The 19,331-nt window shown below is 44.0% G+C and overlaps 1 protein-coding gene across 3 annotated transcripts in view; it reads left to right on the forward strand.

Annotated features, from left to right (window-relative positions):
- ERCC6 (ERCC excision repair 6, chromatin remodeling factor) overlaps positions 1-19,331 on the forward strand; it is a 175,945-nt gene that overhangs the window by 102,032 nt on the left and 54,582 nt on the right. For all 3 annotated transcript variants that reach the window (XM_085608761.1, XM_085608759.1, XM_085608760.1), the window contains exons 9-10: positions 2,742-2,912; positions 5,406-5,582. In XM_085608761.1, coding sequence (XP_085464887.1) covers positions 2,742-2,912; positions 5,406-5,582 — 348 coding nt within the window. The remainder of the gene's footprint in view (positions 1-2,741; positions 2,913-5,405; positions 5,583-19,331) is intronic.

Here is a 19,331-nt window from a genome sequence, read left to right on the forward strand (position 1 = left end):
CCTAGTGTGACTTGAGTGGTCTTAGATGGGGACTGATTAACCTTCAATCTTTGAGTTCTATTTTGGAGAAATGAGTTGAACCCGTTTAGGAGGGACCCTGATAAGCCCTTCCATGTTCCAGTAAGTCTAGTAAGTTGTCGTGCTTAACCATATCGAATGCTGACTATAGATCAAGGAGGATTAGAAGGCAAGATTCGTTCTGATCCATCATTTTAGCTCATCATCCACTATGTGTGTAAGAACTGATTCAGTACTGTGCCCCGGGCGGAATCCAGATTGGGATTGGTCCAGAAGGCAGAATTGTTCAAATGTGGTTACAGGGTTGGATGTGTGCCCATTTTTAAAGGAGCGTTGACAAAGCTGTAATCTTGGGGATAGGGTGGAAGTTGTTTAGATCAGTGTGACCTGCCGTTGTCTTTTTTAGAATGGGGGACACCTGTCCAGACTTTAGGCAGTCAGGGGGAGTGCCTTGAAGCAGAGAGGCGTTTACAATTGTGGTCCAAAGTGGGAGCATCTACGGCTTGATCTCATTGAAGAAATAGGAGGGTTGAGGGTCGTTGAAGTGGTTTGAGGGTTTCATCTTTGCTAGAATTATGAGAATGGTGCTTTCCTGAAAAGTTTTGAAAGAAATCCATGTTTTTGAGGATGTGCCCAGGTGGTCATGAGGGTACAATAACCCAGCAGAGGGGTAGGCTGGAGTGAGGTAAGAGAGGACGAGGCTCCAAAGATAGCTGTGCACATCATTTCTCATGTTTTCCGTCTACTCAACGAAGAAGGAGGCAAATTCCTCGCAGTTTGGTAACAGACTTGATCCCGCTAAGTGAGGATTGGGTATGCCAGTTGATTGGAGTTAAACGAATTCCAATCGTTTTTTGGGTCGATTTCTAGCTTGATCCTAGTTGGTTTCTAGGATCAGTACTCCTAAAACGTACAATTTTGAAACCATTATCAGCCAGTTTGAAGGTACTCTGTACTTTAGGCTCTGTAAATTTCCCAGAAGCTCCAACCTACAGCCAAGGCAAGCTTGGGGGTCACCTGGAAACCTGATGCAGTGACATTTGCGCAGAGACCTTTTGAAACCATTTTGTTGCACTGTACCAGAGTCTAGGTCCAATGAGCTGCTTTGAACCAAATGAGAAACCAGACTGTTGGCATAGACTTGGTTAGCACATCTAGATTCTGCATCCTTCATCCACTTGGCCTAAATAAGTAAACAATAGTGATTCCCCAAAATCGTGAGCCAACTGCTACAGTCATTTCCATTGACTAATAATATCTGGTGTTTGACATATTCCAAATGTAACATCTTTTTCAAAATAGCTACCAATTATTTGGTCTAGAGACTTCGCAATGTATACCATTTTGGTCTGTGTAATGTACTCTTTTTTTTCTACGCTTGTTGTATATAACTATATGCTTTACGTACCTGAGCCCAAACCCCATATAACCATTTAGTGTAAGGCTAGACTATTCAGCGAATCCCAAAACTGGAGACTCCAGCAAACTAAGGCAGTCTGGGCTATGCATACAGGGTCAAAGATCAGTCACCGGTCACTTTTTCTTTCCAATAATTCTCTTTCGCCACAAGACCTGAAGAACATGCCCAACATCTGGACAGTCCCGTTGATTGAAGAATCTCCTTATGCATTAAACAAGTCCAAAGTGGTTACATGCTGAGTCTCTGCACTCCCCATGCCTCACCAGACGGCAAATGCTTAAATCCGCCTGTGAGACCCGTAATCTTCTTCAGTGTAGTGGCGTTTCTTCTACATCTGCATGTGCATAATAGAGTAGGAGCATTCGATGTTAGGAATTTGGATGTGTAAGAAATACAGTTAAGTAAATATCCTAAATGCACATACCCTGTTTAAATGAAGCTGGGGTTTCGTAACTATGTTTGCAATAGTATGAGCTCTCCATTATCTTCATTTTCTTCCGGGTGTCAGTCATTAGCCTTCTCCTTCCTACACACGACTTTCCCCCTTTACACTTAGTTTAATGTGACAAGTGTAGAAGATATGGTACAATGGTGCATCAGGATGCTATCCTTCTCTGTTGGATATATCTATCCACTATCCAAGGCCTCTTTACATTTACTTCCCATTTGACACTCCACCTCTTGATCTGGGGGAATGTTACCTGATTTATTTGCTACAATTTCTTTGATAAACATTTTCTAAAGTTGCTTGTGACGTACTCCTTCTAGTCTCATAGTGTGACCACTAACAGAAGCAGGGTGTGGGCTCCGGCCCTTTTGCTGGATATGAGAAGAGTAGCACCATTTACTGTCCGCCGAAGCCGACAGGTGCACGTCAACCTAAGCATCTCTTCTCGCATACTACTACTACCTAACAGCAGGACTGCAGGGTCTTATCACAGCCTGTTGCTTTCCTTAGGTAGTCGTTAAAGGGCATTGAAATACAGAAATTCAGTTTAATACAAATCAATAGTTTTATTATCAAATAGAAAGTGTATGTGTGTGTGTGAATGTTGAATGTTATTTTTGGTTTGTATATAGAGCTACTCTTTCTTAATAGTGTTCACTTTGGCACACACGATTTAGGATGGTTTGCCTCATTCAGATTTGTGTTAATAGCACCAAAACGTTTTGCACTTTCCCCATTTCACACAGGGCCTTAGTGATGTATTTGGCATCTAACCACATTTTGTCTCTGTCTGAGCCCTAAATTTGCAGTGGGTTTCGATTTGGACTTGTCCCTGAGCTTCTCATTTGGTTTCAGGCTCGGTTGATCCGTGAAATTGGTAACTATGGCGGAATCCTCATCACTTCTTACTCCTATGTGCGTCTTATGCAGGAGAGCATACAGCGATATGATTGGCACTATGTCGTCCTGGACGAGGGGCACAAGATCCGCAACCCCAATGCAGCCGTGACTATGGCATGCAAACAGGTAAGTGGTGAAGAGCTGTTGAACATGTGCTTGAACCCTTGTGCAAACTTCAGTGCAATGAAAGCCTGTTTTCATACTGAGCCTGTGACTGCACAGTGGCAACAGCAGCATGCAGAACTTTTACATTACTGGAACCAGTGGTATAACTGGCCCCATCTGCAGTCAGACCCAGGGCTCATGCAAAGACCCCGGTGCATTCAAACAGAGAAGCTGTTGTGGTCTGCCCACCTGACTAAAGCCTACAGGCCACAAGGAGCTTTTTTCATGGAGATACCCAGCCCACGACGAGCACTCGCAACTCTGAGACATATATGTATAGTCCCGCACCCTACACTATAAGGGCCACACGTGTTCCTATTTGACCAAACCTATAGGGACGCACTGAAACCTTCACTGAGATGCCAGTCCCTTATTGTGCCTTTACTGCACTCACTCCAAGAAGGAACACGGTGTCCTTACTCAGCTCAGGCTTGTACCACCTAAGGCACCCACTGCGCTAACAGGATGTAGCCATACACGAACCCCACTCAACTGAGACTCCGGGACCATTCAGTACCCTACAATGCAGAGATTAAAGAGTCACAACATGTACCCCTGCCCTGTAGCACAGTAGTTGGCATAGTCTCTAACTGCAATGACCGAGTGAGCCCAATAATACTGAGAACTAGTGGCCACAATGACCCCCGTTTCTCAGTGAAACAGTAAACAGAACTCCCATTGCAGCTAGGCTCAGGAACAGCCAATATTCCAGTAAACACCCATAACCGTGCTCAGCCACCACTACTTTGAGATCAAAGGATCAACCAGATTTCCATCCACATCTAAGATTCAGGTGTTGCAACAAAGGAAATGTAGGACCATTTCATCTCACATTTGGCAATTTTTTCTCTAACTCACCCATCAAGTACTCATAAAATTATTGCGCACCATATTCATATGTGAGAAATCTATTGAACATAGACCATAACCAACGGGCCATACAGAGCCTGTTCACTGAGATTCAGGTGCCCACTTCAAGCTGCTAATGTACTGAGAGCCAGCAGACGCCCATTGAACCTCAGGCATCACTATCTGGATACCAAACTGAGTTCTTCCTTCAGCGACAACAAAGTGAAAAAAACAAGTCCTCATTGTAGTGAAGAGAGATCTAGTTCTGTGCCTAGTGCAGTTCACTACCAGTCCCATTCCCATTCCTTTGTCTCATTGGTGGGAGCCACCTACTGTTAGGCGTTATCTTGTAGGATTGTTAATTGTGGGCGCCACCAGTATCACTAAGCATCAGGCCAGGTGCCACTGCTGTGAGCAGTACCCAGGCCACCTCGCACACCACAAGAGTGAGAAGCATCTTGTGCTGTAGTCTGGTTCTAAATCCACCTCTGTTCCCAGGTGTCCTTGCCAAAAGGGACTCAGTGTGACCCTCTCTAGCTACGCTCCTACCCATCACAATAACAGAAGCCACGTCACAGTATCTGCCTCTCATTGGCATTCTGCCACACAATGTCACTTCTATTAAAGGTTGCATTGCATGCAAACCCGGGGTGTAACAATAGTATGTAGTGCTACACCTACTGTTAGTGCGGTGATATTTCAACACTTCGCATCACTGCAGTCATGGACTACGTGCCACTGCAATGATAGTCTTTGTGTCATCATAGTGATAGCCTTTGTGTGATCATTTTGACAGCCTTTGTACTATCATTGTCAAACGGTGTCCCCCCTCCAGTGATAATGTTATGACATAGTTTGCTTTGCCCAGCATCAATCTGGTTTACTCTGTATTTCTGGTATGGTGGGGACTACATTTCACCCATAACAACCATCACATTCACCCTCTAGACCAGTGCTAAGGCAAGACTAGGTGGCCACCTAGAGCAGTACTGTTGGGGGAAATGGTGAATGCTACATTGCTTATACGAGAACATTAGTATTTTAGGTACTAGGTGAGATGGTTGTTGCAACAAAACCTGCTGCTGATTAGTTGTTAGGGTATTGGAGCAGTATGGTACCCTAAAGCCCTACTTTCCCTCTTCTTAGATTTACTGCTCACAGCCAGCTTTACAGTGCAGTGAAGGTGGTGGTGGTGGCTGTTTGTCCTTTTTCTCCATCCTGACTATAGTCCCTGACTTAGCCTCTAAGTGCAGTAAGTGGGAGGTGGAAAAATGTTGTGGCCCTGTACAGCTCTTACTCTGTCCTCTCTGACGTTTCTCACCTGGGCTTCAAGATCATTCACTATGATTTGTGGAGTGCCTCTGTAAATCCCTTCCCTTGTTTTTGCTATTTCTGTAGTTCCTCGCTCAGGCTCTACATGCTATGACTGTTGTTTGATAGGACCAAGATCATTTTGTAGTCTGTGGTTCTAAACAAGCCTAATCACTTCTCCCGTCCTCATTTCCACACTAAATGCAGTTGCAGGAGGGAAGAAAGCATTAGGCTGTGTGCAAGGGCCTTATTGCATTTCAGTATTTTGACTCTTGATTTTTTTTCTTCTTGCAGTTCCGTACACCACACCGAATCATCTTGTCTGGATCACCCATGCAAAACAACTTAAAGGAACTTTGGTCTCTCTTCGACTTCGTCTTCCCCGGGAAGCTGGGCACATTACCTGTTTTCATGGAACAGTTCTCTGTCCCCATCACAATGGGAGGGTACAGCACCGCCTCACCTGTGCAGGTAACACACCCCACTGTATAAGAATTAAACACCATCTCACCTCTGCCAATTATGCATGCCACTATACAGGGTACAAAAGCAAAAAGGACAATTGATGGATGGAATGCTGAACAATGCAAACATTTGCCCCCCAGTCACAAAGATCTGGGTTTAACCATTGTTCTTTTGCTCACCACGCCACCCTAGTTTGGACCCAGCCATATGCAAATCAGTCTTGACTCTGCATTTTTGACGTAGGTCCCATGTTCTCCATGCCACTGGAGTCAAGCTATCCTGGCTTATGAGGGGTGAAACTCCGAAACCGGTCCTAGGATGCTAGTTTCCAGTCCCGGGAGGTCCTGGCCTGGCAGTTCGGGCTGGTCTGTTCCCATTGAGAACAGGGTCAAGACTAATTTGCATATGGCTGAGTTTAAACTTGAATGGCATGTGGAGCAAAAAAACGATGGATTTAGGCCCAGATCTCTGTACTGGGGTGAATGTTTGACATTGTCTAACATTCCGTCAATCAGTTGTTCTTTTTGAACTATACAGGGTACAGCGCTGCATCACACCAGCAGGTCTTTAATAGAGAATGAGTGGCGGGAGATTCTCTTCTTTCTCAGTGTTGATCTTTAACCATTCACATATTTGAATTATTTACTGTTGTCGGTCCTTGGTAATAAATCTTAGAAGAACAGTTTAAATACATCTCTCCTTTGATGTTGCAATAGGTGCAGTCTGTCCACCTCACTGTAAGACCTTGACTCTGGCCAAAGAGCTATTTTGTAAGGAGAGTTACATACATCAGTTTGGTTTTTATGGGTAAAAAGAGAACTCATGTAATAAATAAGAGTTGAGATGTATGCCACTCGTATCTGAATATTATAGAGATTACTGTTCTACCCTTTAATGTCTCAAGGGAGTCTAGAAATAACCTAGATATCAGTCACCCTGAGGAAAGTTTGAGATTTATGAGGGATCAACTGTTGGTGGCTGTATTACAGCTGTTTTCCAGAATTTGATCTTTCATAGATTCACATGCTTAAATCATCCCTGTCTTCATGTTGGAATTCCTACAGTAAACGTTCAATAGCAGTTCTGTGTTAATATAATCCTAGGTCTAAAACACAGATTGTTTAGTGGCCTAGTCACATCATTTAAAAAGAACCAAACTTCAGTTAATCGGAGAAAATCAGCCTCATGTTCACACCTTGAGAGACAATCGTTTTTCAGATTTCTACCGCATGTCGAATGCGAAGGAAGTCCTCTGATCTCTGCTGTTTCCCTTGCAGATAAGTGAATATTTCTTCCAACTTCAGCTTCTTATATTCATTGAATATTTCTTCACATTTCTCTGGGATTACCATCTAAGGACAAACAATTTCAGACAGTTCTGTAAAAGGTCTCTTAAGACCCTTGTGGCAAGAAAAGATTTCACTCTGAAGACCCTCATAAGGTGTGTATTTATTGTCTGTACCATAACACTAAGGAGTGCAAAATATGTCACATCTTCCACAATTGGAGTATGTCCCTCAGACGTATCTTCGACGAGAAGTGATCAAGACCGAGAGAGGGGGAAATAATCCAAACAAGATACACTGCTCTTGAAGAGAAAAAATGTTGCCAGTCCTTGACGCAGAATAACGAACACTCAAGGTGGAGAGAAAGAAGGCGCCTTGAAGCTGAGATGGCAGCCATGCTCCAGAAAAAGGACTTAAGTGAATCAGTGAAAGAATTCCGAATCCCTTCGTAACCACTAAGAGAAAAATCACGCAAGTTGGAGGAGTAGGTTGAACTTCTACCAGTGATCACACCTGAACCACAGGAAGAGGAGCAATAAGTATTCTTTGAAGAGGATGAGACGTATGAATAAGGGGTGTTTTATAAGATCTCAACAGCACCAAGGGAGAATGGCAAGACTGACACCAATTCTCTGGAGGCCCCTTCGAGGCCATCACCACACATGACATTTCAATGTACAATCTAGTGATAAAAAAGAGCTGCCGTCAAATATCTGGTGCAGTTAGAAGAACAATCACAGTCTTGTTTTCTGCTGGAACCTCTATTACCATTCCAAGGGAAGAGCAGAGCCTCCTGAAGATACCAAACATTCTTGATTGTGGAAGAAGGCATTCAGAGAACAAGCAATATCCAAACCTGTAACTCCAGTTGTGGATAAAAATATATGCACTCCACTAAGGACCCTCTATAAAATAATAGCCACACATTCGCAGACTCAGTATTTTTGGCAACTGACAAATAGAGAGACAATGTCCCATAGTCAACGGGCCCTCCATCTGTAAAGGAAAGCACAGGAGTGAAGATGGCAGGGCGCAAGGTGCAAAGAGCAGCTGCCACTCAACAGAGGTATGTTAACTCAAACGCATCTCTTAAGCGCTACACCCATCAACAGTAGGAACAAATCAGGGATCCGATGAAGCACCTCCCTGGACAATACCAGACAGGGCAAACTCTGTGATAGAGGACGTCACGGCCATCACCTGCTTCAAGTTTGCCTTAGAAGCTGCACATATAATAAGCAGACAACTGTGAGGAGTAGTATTGCATTCAACACAACCAACAAAGTTATTCCTCTTAACCTGAATTAACATGCATTTTTATTTTATGAGAGAAAATCTTTTGAAACAAAATACATTAAATCGAAATGCAAAACAAGTCATAATGTACAATTTATCGCAAATGGTCCACAAGATCACAGGCTCCATGTAGTCTTTAAACTACATTATTCTTGCTATTCATAGTCCATAAGAAAACCGTGCATGTACAGCCAACACATCCATATCCATAGATGTGGTTATGACTAGATTTTACAGTGTTTGTGTGGGGTAAGCTGTAGCCAGTAATATGCAGATATCATGACAAATCTTACTGGGATGACACAGTTGACCTTTTAATTGCTGTTTATTAATAGTGAACAATTGTACTAGCAAGGATAATTTTATAGCCCTGAAGAAGTGATGTTCTTACCGCAAAACACGTGCTGGCTGTACATGGGTGGTTTATTTATAAACTATGAATAACAAGAATTATGCTGTTTAAAGACTACATGGAGTCTGAGATCTTATGAAACATTTGTGATAAATTGTGCATTAAGACTTTTTTCCAATCTCATTTAATGTGATTTTTGTCCCCAAAAAATCTCTTCTTCCATAAAAAGAATAAATGTTAGTTTAGGTTAAGAGCAATTACCTTGTTGGTTGTGTTGAATACAATACTACTCCCGACACCTTTATAATTTTACTATTCAGTATTCAGACCAGAGAAGAACTGGTCTAGTGGATGGAGTGCGCAGGGCCAATTGCTCAGTAATCCCCAAATTTGATAAGTAAGCAGACCACTGTGCACCGGTAGGAAACACACCTGGCTTTGGATCTCAGACTCGAGCATGAGGGTCAGACAAATATTATCAACACTTCCTTCGCAGGAGAATGCTTGTTTGGAACGGTGGTCGATGAGACACTCCTTCAAATAAAAAATGATAAGACCTCAGGAGCTCTAAGAATTGTACAGTTTTGGGAGCTCTCAAGAAGGTAGCTACTCCTTTTAGAAGGCTATCTGAAACTGGGGGTTTTAAATCTTGACCCCACAAACTTAATTTGAGCACACGGGTGCACGGTAGTCAACACCACCACAGTGGCAATTCATGCTCAACACCTCGACAGCTGTTTTGAGGCAGAACCACAGGAAATGATCAGCCTCCAAGAGGGGCAGGCACTGCTAACAAATGAAGTCTCACTAAAAGTACCTTGCCACCTTGGAGGGCAGAATAGGAGGTTTCTTCCAGGAGTGGAGAGCCATCACCTTTCAGAAATGGGTACTGAACATCATCCAGAATGGTTACTTCATTAAGCTCTTAAAACGCCTCCAAATGTGAGGCCTAAAAAAACAGAATCCTTACAAAGGAAGAGCTACAATGTTTGCTACAAGAGTTGGTGATAGTTTGGCAGTACGAAACAATAGAAACAGTACCAATGGAAGAGAACAGTCAGGGAATCAACTCTGTATATTTCCTGCTGCCCACACTTGACAAAACATGGAGTCCAAATTTTGGATCTCCGATTCTGAAACAAATTCATAAATGCACAAAAATTCAAGATAATGACACCTCAGGAGGTCATCCAGTGACTGCAGGAAAATACTATATGGTGGCAATAGATCTCATGGGCGCCTTTCTCAATTAAAGGTACTTCCATTTGGTATAACGTCGACACCAATGGTGTTTCCAAAATGTTTGACCTTGGTAGCAGCATACATAAGAAGACCGGGTATCCACGTGTACCCCTGCTTAGAAAATTGGCTAATAAAAGTTAGTTGGTTTACATAATGCCAAAGGGGCATAAAGAAAATTATTCACACACTGTACAGACTGGGCTTCTCAATGAATTTGGGAAAATCCTTACCAATACTGAAGAGTGAAAAGTCTTTTTAGGATCAAGACTACATTCAAGGAAGGCAAAAGCTTTCCCCGTAGCCAAAAGGAACCAGGCAATGACAGAGGAAACTCATCTTTACAAGAGGGGACAGTCTCTGACAGTGGAAAATCTGATGGGCATGATGGCTTTGGCATCCTTGAATTGCTCTCAAATATAATCCGACATGTGGAATCAACAGAATGCACAGTCAGTGATCTTAAGCAACCGGTAGGATCTAGTGGTTGTTACACAGAAAGTGCAGAAGGAAGTGACATGATAGAACTTGAGCAGTGTAACTGTAGGCACACTTTATTTACAACTGAATCCATCAGTGACGATCACCACACGTGAATCCCACACAGGACGGGAGCTCACATTGGGGGCCCTGAACATCAGGAAAATAAGGGAGGCAAAACCACACGTAAATATGTTCAAAGTAAAGACACTCTTCCTAGCTTTAATGGCCGTCCAGGCACAAGGAGAGGACTGTACAAACCCAAGTAGACAACATAACCACAGTGTGTTACCTCAACAAGCAAGGAGGGACAAAGTCATATGCGCTGTCAAAATTAGTCCCACCAGATGTACAAAACGTGGAGGCAGATGGATTAAGCAGACAAGCAACCGTGTCTCTCGAATGGGAGATAAAGCAACCTCAAGTATTAGTAAAGGTTTTCCAGCAGTGGAGTACACCAGAATTAGACCTGTTATTAACACCAGAAGACACAAAGTGCCAAAACTAACGTCCAGGCATCCACACCACCTGTCCCAGATAAATGCCCTCTTGACTAGTCAGACAACTTTTTGCCTGTCTTTTCCCCAATACCACTGACACAGCTAGTAACGAAAAAGTGCAAACAACCCCCATGACACTAATCTTAATCGTGCCACAATGGGCAAGTAAACATAGTTCTCATATGTGGAAATGCACATGTACAGCCAACGCGTCTTCAGGGCTATAAAATTATCTTTGATAGTAGAAATGTTTACCATTAGAAGTAGCCTGACTCAACCAGTCCATCCTAACTCCATTAGCAGTATTAAACATAGCCAGCCTCACACACTGTATTCAAACTCTATAGACATCCAGCAGATCTATTCCTGCTCAATGCACTCTAACCCTGTTTACATTCATCAAAGCCAGTCCGCTATTTTAAAGCTATTCCAGCCCCATCACATCCACCAGAACCAGTGTGGCCCTGCCCTCCCCATTCTAGCACCATTAACACCAATCGAAACTAGTCTAGTCCTGCCCAGTCCTTTCTAGTAGCACCATTCACAGGCCGAACCATCCAGCTCTGCATTCCCCCAGGGTATTCAAACACCATAAACACCCATTCAACCCAGCCAGTTCAAGCAAATCTATCCCCATGTACATCAACCAGAAATTACCAATATGGTTGCCACCTTTCTTTTTCTTTTTTTTTTTTTTTACTGGCCTTTCCAGTATTTAAATATTCCATGTGGTATAAAAATTAATTAATTCGTATGCGACCCTCTCCAGAAATGTGGTGCCTTATAAGACAGACCATGGAAGGCTGAAGATCTAAGGATGCAAAAAACAGGCATACAAAGCAAACATGGACACAAGTTTTGCCAAGGAGAAAAACAGTCTGAAGGTGATGACCATTTGCATAGGCTTCTGGGGCACACATTTCACATCACAAGCGGACGGACATAACACTAAATTTGACCGACGCCCCCAACAAAAATAAAGTGAAAAGGGACAAAAAAGATATATTCTGAACCCAAGTATCTGGTTCATCCAGAAAATTCTTCAAGCTGCAAAACTATACTTATAGTTAGATAACCCCTTTGTTTCTAGCAGCACCGTGCAAACTTTGCCCATTTCAATGATTCAGCTCTTACGGCACTATTATACTCTATTCACAGTATCAGAAGCTCAGGCGAAATTAAGATGCAGACCAGGCAAAGAATTTGTCTAGCTCCCAGGAGCAGACTATACGCGCCTTAACTGTTGTATGACAACTAAACCCAGTGTAGGAAAGAAAGAACTGCACTAGCTTTTAATGAGGAAATACTGAAGATACTACTAACAAAGTCCCTGGAAAGTGCACACACAGGTATTTTACTACAGGTACTCCTTTGTTTAAAAAAAAAAAAAAAAGAATAGTGTCCTACCGTTTTGGCCCTAACCACTCATGAACCTTCTTAAGCCTGGAGGATACTGTCAAGCAAAAACAGCCCTTATTCAGGGAGATTGCAGATAGGGTTGAGCACCTTCCATCCATTAAAGGGTTTTTACAAATCATGTCATTCAGACTCGAGGGCTGACAGAGCCGTGTTTCAGAACTGTTCTGTCAAGGATGTTGCTGCCGTACCATAGCTCCATCCTTTCCACTGCGGGAGCTGCTTTACGAACAAGGTCATTTATTGGATACTGTTGCTGGAGACTGAAGGAGCGAAGTAGACCCTTTCAATGATGTACAGTCTCCGAAGGAGATCAACGTATGGAGTCATCACACCCGCTCTCCCTTTGCTATCGTGTGTTGCCTTTGTTTTGCCCATTTGTATATCCATATAGCTTTGTTTAAGGACCAATCCTATTTGGCAGGTGGGATACATATGTAGAGCCTCACAAGGCAAGCATTGTGCCATGGGTAACGCATATAAGTGATAACACAATTGTTGTGCTGTTTTGACATTATTTCAGCTGTAAGTTCTTGTGCTACCTAATGGTAATACTTTAGTCATCAGCGGAACACTGAACCCTTCAGCCTTACAGTGTGCCCAGGGGTTCGTGTCCTGTGTGCCTCAAATTCTAAACTGCATCCAAAGAATCCTGTTTTGAAAATATTTTCGTCTGACCTAAGACCCTTTAGCATGTGGCCTTAAAACCCTGTGCTGTGTTGTCGGAACCCTGTCCTTGGTCATTGTGTCCATGCTGCCCAGATACATGCCTTTGTAGTTTAGTGCCTTGTCCTTGCAGACTCGTGAGGAGTCATTAAAATGTATTGCTTTTGAATTCTGCTTTGAGCCTATATCTCCGTCCTCTGTAATTGACACCCTTCTTTCTCAGACGCTCCGCGGTATGCTTTGAACCCTGCTGCTTGTCTTTTTACAGATTCGCCCCCATGTCCTTAAACAACAAGTGCATGAGATTTTGGGACCTTTATCTGTGTATTACTATGCCTTCCTAAATTCATTTTATTCTGACAATTCTCAAAACTGTGCACCACCTTCACCTCGCGTTTGCCCCTCCACCACATCACACCCACAGCTAGTCTCTGCTCCCACCCAGAACACCTTCAGAACACAGTGTTGTGTTCTATAATCTGCCTGCTGTCATGCTCTTTTTGCTCCTATTTAATATCAGTTTGTGCTTGGTGGGCCTAGTAACCGTATCACTCATTACTGCCATATGTTCGATGTCACTGGCCAAGACCTTTCTTTTGTGCCCCGGAGTAATGAGGGCGGGGGAGTACCTAAACCCGCCCAGTGGCCACTAATCCTCATTTGCGGTGACTTCCTTTTATGTTTTAGATCTCCACAGGCCGTAGATTACATGTGCAATAAATCCTGCCCCAACGCAGGATTAACACAAACTCCCATTGATAGTGAGAGCTGCCTCGGGCCATGGAAGTCCATCTTTCCAATGCCCGTGGAGAGCTCGCGCTGAGCACGCGGGCCGCTGTGCGTGAAGCAGCAACAGAACTGCGACGCAGCGCGCGGACGGCTGTGGAACGCTCAGGCCGCCAAATCCACACGGGGCAATGTGGAGCCCACGTAGGGGATGCAACGTGTCGTCGTCGCGCAGCGCATTGAGAACAGCGCTTCTGCGACGAGCAGAGCATAGAGGGGCAGTGTAGTGTCAGAAGTACCGATCTCCGTTACCCTAGGGCAGTACGGGTCTCCCCTGCAACCCCGACTGCTGCTTGGCCTCTAGTCAAACTAATCTTTGTCATGTAACCCTTACAAACGCACGGAGGACGACAAACAATTCGTAGGTCTCAACAAAAATAAGCATTGGCAAAGCTTTGGGTCTGGACTTTTATAAATGGACACTTTTCTGCTTTGATTGGTGAGACTAAGTGTGCAGCAGTGCTTAATTTGAGCCAGTAGTTTCCGGTGCTCAGCACTGCACTTAATTACCAACACCGGCGCTTTTCATGAGCACCAGTTAAGGACACATTCATTTATGGGGAGATTAAGTGATTTGTCCAGAATCACAGGATGTTGAGCCGACGCCGAGGCTGGAACCTGGCGCTCCAGCACCGAGGTTGGCAGCTCAGGCAATTACGCCTTATCCTCCCCCCACTTTCATGGGTAGTAGTTGGTTCAATTTTAAGCGATGCTAACTGGAGAAATGGGCTGGTGCAAGATGAGTACAGGAAAAGATACATTCATGGGTATGTATGATGGAGTAAAGAAGTGAGTACATGCGTGAAGAAATAGAAAGGAGTGAATGAGTGCTACGGCAACTAAGTACAGAAGGAAGTAGTGAACTTACATAAGTGGAAGTGGATGAGTGCAGCAGTGACAAATGCAACTGTGTTTCCAGGAATGAATACAGGAGTGAATGAGTGAGTATAAATAAGAATACACAAGTGTACATGCATGAGTGAGAGCCATATTCGTTGAGTGAGTACAGAAATGAATGTTCAAGAGTGGACGATGCCAGAAGTGAATGAATTAGTAACTGTTCATGTGTGAACAAGTGCAGTTGAGAATTAACATAGCAGTAAGAGGGTGCAGTTGTGAGCAAATCACTACAGCTGTGCGGCTTGCCACAGTGTGTGGGAGTTTGAAGCCTTGAGGGCTGGCAGCAGTGAATGAGTGCTCTGACTAGAGATGGGCTTTGTTTGTGGATGTTGTAGGTCTGGGGTGCAATAGCCCCCAGTTTTGGTGTCCACCAAACCCCGTCGGCAGTGGGATGTAGTGTAGGAAGCTCATAAGAGGTTTTTTCTCACCGTATGCCTTAGTGCTGCAGTGCTGCCAACAGTGACACAGCTAATGCGATCTACTGTCTTTAAGAGGCAATCTGGTAAGGCCTGCTTCGAAGCGGAGATAAGGAAAGTGTTTTCACTTTTTTCCCCATCTCTGTGTGCACATCAGTGGTCTTTCATTTATTTACACAGTCTCTCTTTTTTACACAGTCTGTGTTTCCTTGAAAGAAATGGATGTAATTTCATAAAACAGTGGGTGCAAAGCTCCTGCATGCCACGCTGACATCCCAAAAAGAGTCAGTATAACAGACACTATTGCTTTGCATCTAAAGCCCCACAGGAGATAGGCAGATAGATGTGATGTTGTGTTATGCAGGTTTGTACAGCGCACTGTCACCCAGGGGGGTATGATGGCATTGAGCAGTGTGAGTCTAGCCCAAACTGGTGTCTAGTGGGACTGTTCAAGAAGCCAGGTCTTAGGCATCTTGCAGGGATAAAGAAGTGAGAAGGCTTTTATATGTAGCAGCAGGAGCGCTGTTGGAGAAGCCTTCACCGCCAGACCTGGGTTCTGTAGGCGTGGACTGTATGCAAGCAGGAGTCCAAACGAGCTGAGGCGTTTGGAAGGTTTTGAAAGCAGATTACATTGTTGAGGTAGGCTTGGCCTGTGTTATGTAGTGCCTTGAGGAGACAATGAGAATTTTGAATTGTGCTGGTTTCTCTATGGGCAGCCGGTGGAGCTCGTTCAGGTGTAGTGTGATGTGATTGCGGCTTGGCAGTTTGGTAGTGACTCTGGCTATGGTATTTTGAATGGTCTGCAGCATTCCGGTGAGTTTTTTGTATTTTTTTTGGGGTTGATTCTAGCATAGAGGGTGTGCCCGTCGTCCATCTTACTTGTGATGAAGGTGTGCAAGACCGATTTCCAGCTGCTGAATGGGAGCCATTTTAAAATCTTCCTGCGCATCTTCAGGGTATGGAAGCATGAGGCAATGACGGCACTGACTTGGACAATCACGTTGAGTTTGCTTTCAGTGATGATCCCGAGGTCCTTGGCATGGGTGGTGAGGGTGGGTGTCAGTCCTAGCCTAGATCTGTTGGCCACCAGGTGCAGTCCCATGCTCAAATGCTCTTTCCGAACTCCAATTTTGGTCTTGTCCGTGATCAGCTTGCACAGCTGTCTACAACTCTGTAGCCACTTGACCGTGATGGGTAGCTAAATGCAGTAGCAATCGTAAAATGTCATCCACACGTTGATTCAGGTAAAAGAAAAAACACTTAATGTTTTCAATCATGCTAAAAACATGATAGTACTTAATGTTTAGCCGCCTCTCACTGAAATTTTAGCTACTGTAAGTGTATGATAGTACATTTATTGGTGGTGGCACAAAAACAGCAGCACTAGTCGCTTCCCTAATGTAACAGAAGGACTCAAAGAGAAAGCAGTGTTTCTATATTGTAAATGCAGTGACCATCTTCTAAACCTCATCATTACATACGTTCTAATCATGCTGAAAATCTGATAATACTTCAACTCCGTTAGTCTTACTGGGAACGGTAGCCAAGGTCAACTGTATCAGACTCTTATATATGAAGATGTTCGGCTTGGTAAGCTGGAGGAGTAGCAACCTTGGCGTCAAGACTTATACAGCACAGTGGGAACTGATGCAACTGCCACTGCACCGACAAGTTGTTTGGCGCGCCTTTCAGCAGTGGCAACTGAATTGTGACTGCTTCTGCACCGAAGGCGTGTGAAACAGCACTTGTGCAGGAGGTGCCTTTTGCTTAGACTGTGCTGACAACTGTCAGCTGCTTTGGAAGACTGCCAGGAGGCTCTTTGCTGTCACAACAATGTGCTTTTAAGTTTAAACCAGATGGCACTAGCATAAAGCCTTGCATAAGCTGCTGACCTGCAGCATGCATGTTGCTTATCTGCTATGTCAATAACCTTAAAATGCTGAAAAGTAGCCAAAGGACTCTTTCAATGTCTTTTAAAGTTCACACTTCCTAAGAGGATGCCAAGAGTAAATAGGCAAAATGCTGTCACCCAGAAAGCATCACAGCATAACCACCCAGTGCCGCCTGTTGCTTATCCAAATTGTGAGAAACTCTGTTATGTGATCAATGAGTCAAGGAGACTGACCCAAAGTCTCTCTATGTGACCAGTGACTAAAGAGAGCTGACCCAAAGCACCTCTTTGTATTTCTGTGTGTATTACATATTGTTTTGAGAAACCATGAGACTAGCAAGACAGTGAAAGCTATCATTTAGCTTGACTTAAAATCACAAGTGTGATAGGAGGTGCTTGCCAGTTACCTTTCCAGGTGCGGATTGTCTCTGCAGATTCAACCCAAGACAGGAGCGAGGTGTTTCCACACACAGGGAGAGGCTTACTCTGGGAAATGCAGTCACACGATTCCACTGTTTGTAGTGTGTGCAGACACAGAGCTAATGGGGGCATCATCATGAACAGGAGGGGGCTACCCGAGTCCTCAGTGGCGGCTCCTCCGCTAAGGTGGGAGGAGTAAATAAAGGAAAAATAAAATGATAATAACTCGGTTATCATTTTATTTTTTTCCCGCTGCTGCAGCTTTGCGGGGCGGAGCTGCTGTGCTCACAGAGTAGGGGGAGGAGTGCTCGGCACTCTGTAAATGTGCATCAATGTTTGCCCAGCCATCTTGGGCCAGCCAGTCATGCACACTTTGCATGTTCTATGTCAATAACCTGCAAATACACCCAGGTTTTATTACAACCTGGGTGGAGAACATGCCTAGGCTCCCAGTCCCTGTCTGAGCGTCGAACCACGGCGCTCAGACCAATCACAACGCTGCATTGCAGCATTGTGATTGGCTAAGAGGTACCTGGGTGTTTCCTGTTCCAGCCTGACGCGGAGGAGACACGCGGTGATAAGGTAAGTTTCTTTTTTTACACCCCTTTAGCTCCCGATTCATGCCGGCGCCACTGTACTTCTATGTAAACCGAATGAGTATGAACGGCCTCTGAAGACAAAGAATTAGCTGGGTGATTTTACTGCTGCCACATCTGGTCTCTGCAGGTACAGAATGTCACTGAGTGAAGCCTCTGCAGGTATTTAGAGGAAAGCCTCCAGACACACAGTGGATATGTATGGGACTTGTGCTGCTAAAACGTGGTTTCGTAAGACTTTCAAGGCACTAATCAATACTGATTGGGTTATATGGTAGTTCGAATAAAATGTGACCAAGTGGGGGTCTCTGCAGGCAGAGAATGGGTCTAAGCGATATCTCTGTGGGCTCATTTCAAGACACATATTGCAAATGTAGGCAAAGAATGGGCCAGAATGGAGCTGAAAGGTATCTGTGCATTCCTCAAAGGGATCTCTGTAGACATTGAGCATATCTGGGCAAGACCACTTTGTTACGCAGTATGGCTGAGCTTAGCCTATGCAGGCACAGAGTTTGATTCAATGGTGGCTTGGCTGCTACAAAAAGTAGCAGATGGCTTGGCAGTGTTGGACAGAGTACGGTCCTGCAGACATATACCAAGGTTAATATGGGCCTCTGAAGGCATAAAGGGAGCTAGGAAGGCTCTCTCTGGGCACCAAGAATGGCTAAGCATGGCTTCAGTTGGTTAGCTTTGTATGTTGCAGTGCAGAAACAACATAGTCGCTCCATATCGGTCTGTCGTTTTTATAGGAGGAATTTCTAGTTTTGAAGAAAGAATATATTAATTGAAAAATACTTTGTTTAATGCTATGCTAAGATTTTTCTTTTAAAAGTTCTGCATCAGTGTTGAAGTTTATCCTGGGTACAAAAAGTACATTCATTATATACCGTTTGCTTACACGATTTTAAGGTATAGTGTTGATTGTTGATGTCATTCTCTATACAATTTATGATCACCATATATATTGTACAATATATTGGTAACTCTGTAACTGCTGTGACATCTGAATTTAATTTCTCTTATCACCTCAACTCCAACTTTTCAGTGAGTTCAATACCATACAGTTGTTTTGTTATGCACTGGGGCAGTAGCATAACAAACCCTCATTGTTGCAATAAAGTGTTTTCAAATATTGTATTTAGCTTTACGCAACATATTTATACATCAGAAACTCAAGTCTTGATGCATTTCAGCACTTTACTTTTTTATTTCCTGATATATTTGTTATATTTTATGGCTTGGACCTACTGAAACGTTCTACCTGGAGTCTTTGGATTGCGATCACGTCATTTGTAAAATGAGTTATCGGTCGCAACTGTTTATTAGGTCTCGCCTGAGCCAGCGCATCGCTGCTCTGGCGAGACTTTTAGTTAGTGGGCTTCAAAAAGCCGACCACATCTTTTTGTGAGGCATAGAGCGTGTGGTTACGCGCACAAGCGCGCATGCCTCTCTCAACCTCTCCGTCTTGCACTTCAACGCTCCTCCTCCGCCCCCACCACAGAGCGCGTCTC

The sequence above is a fragment of the Triturus cristatus genome, chromosome 1_2 (assembly GCF_964204655.1).
Source record: "Triturus cristatus chromosome 1_2, aTriCri1.1, whole genome shotgun sequence".
Lineage (NCBI taxonomy): Eukaryota > Metazoa > Chordata > Amphibia > Caudata > Salamandridae > Triturus > Triturus cristatus.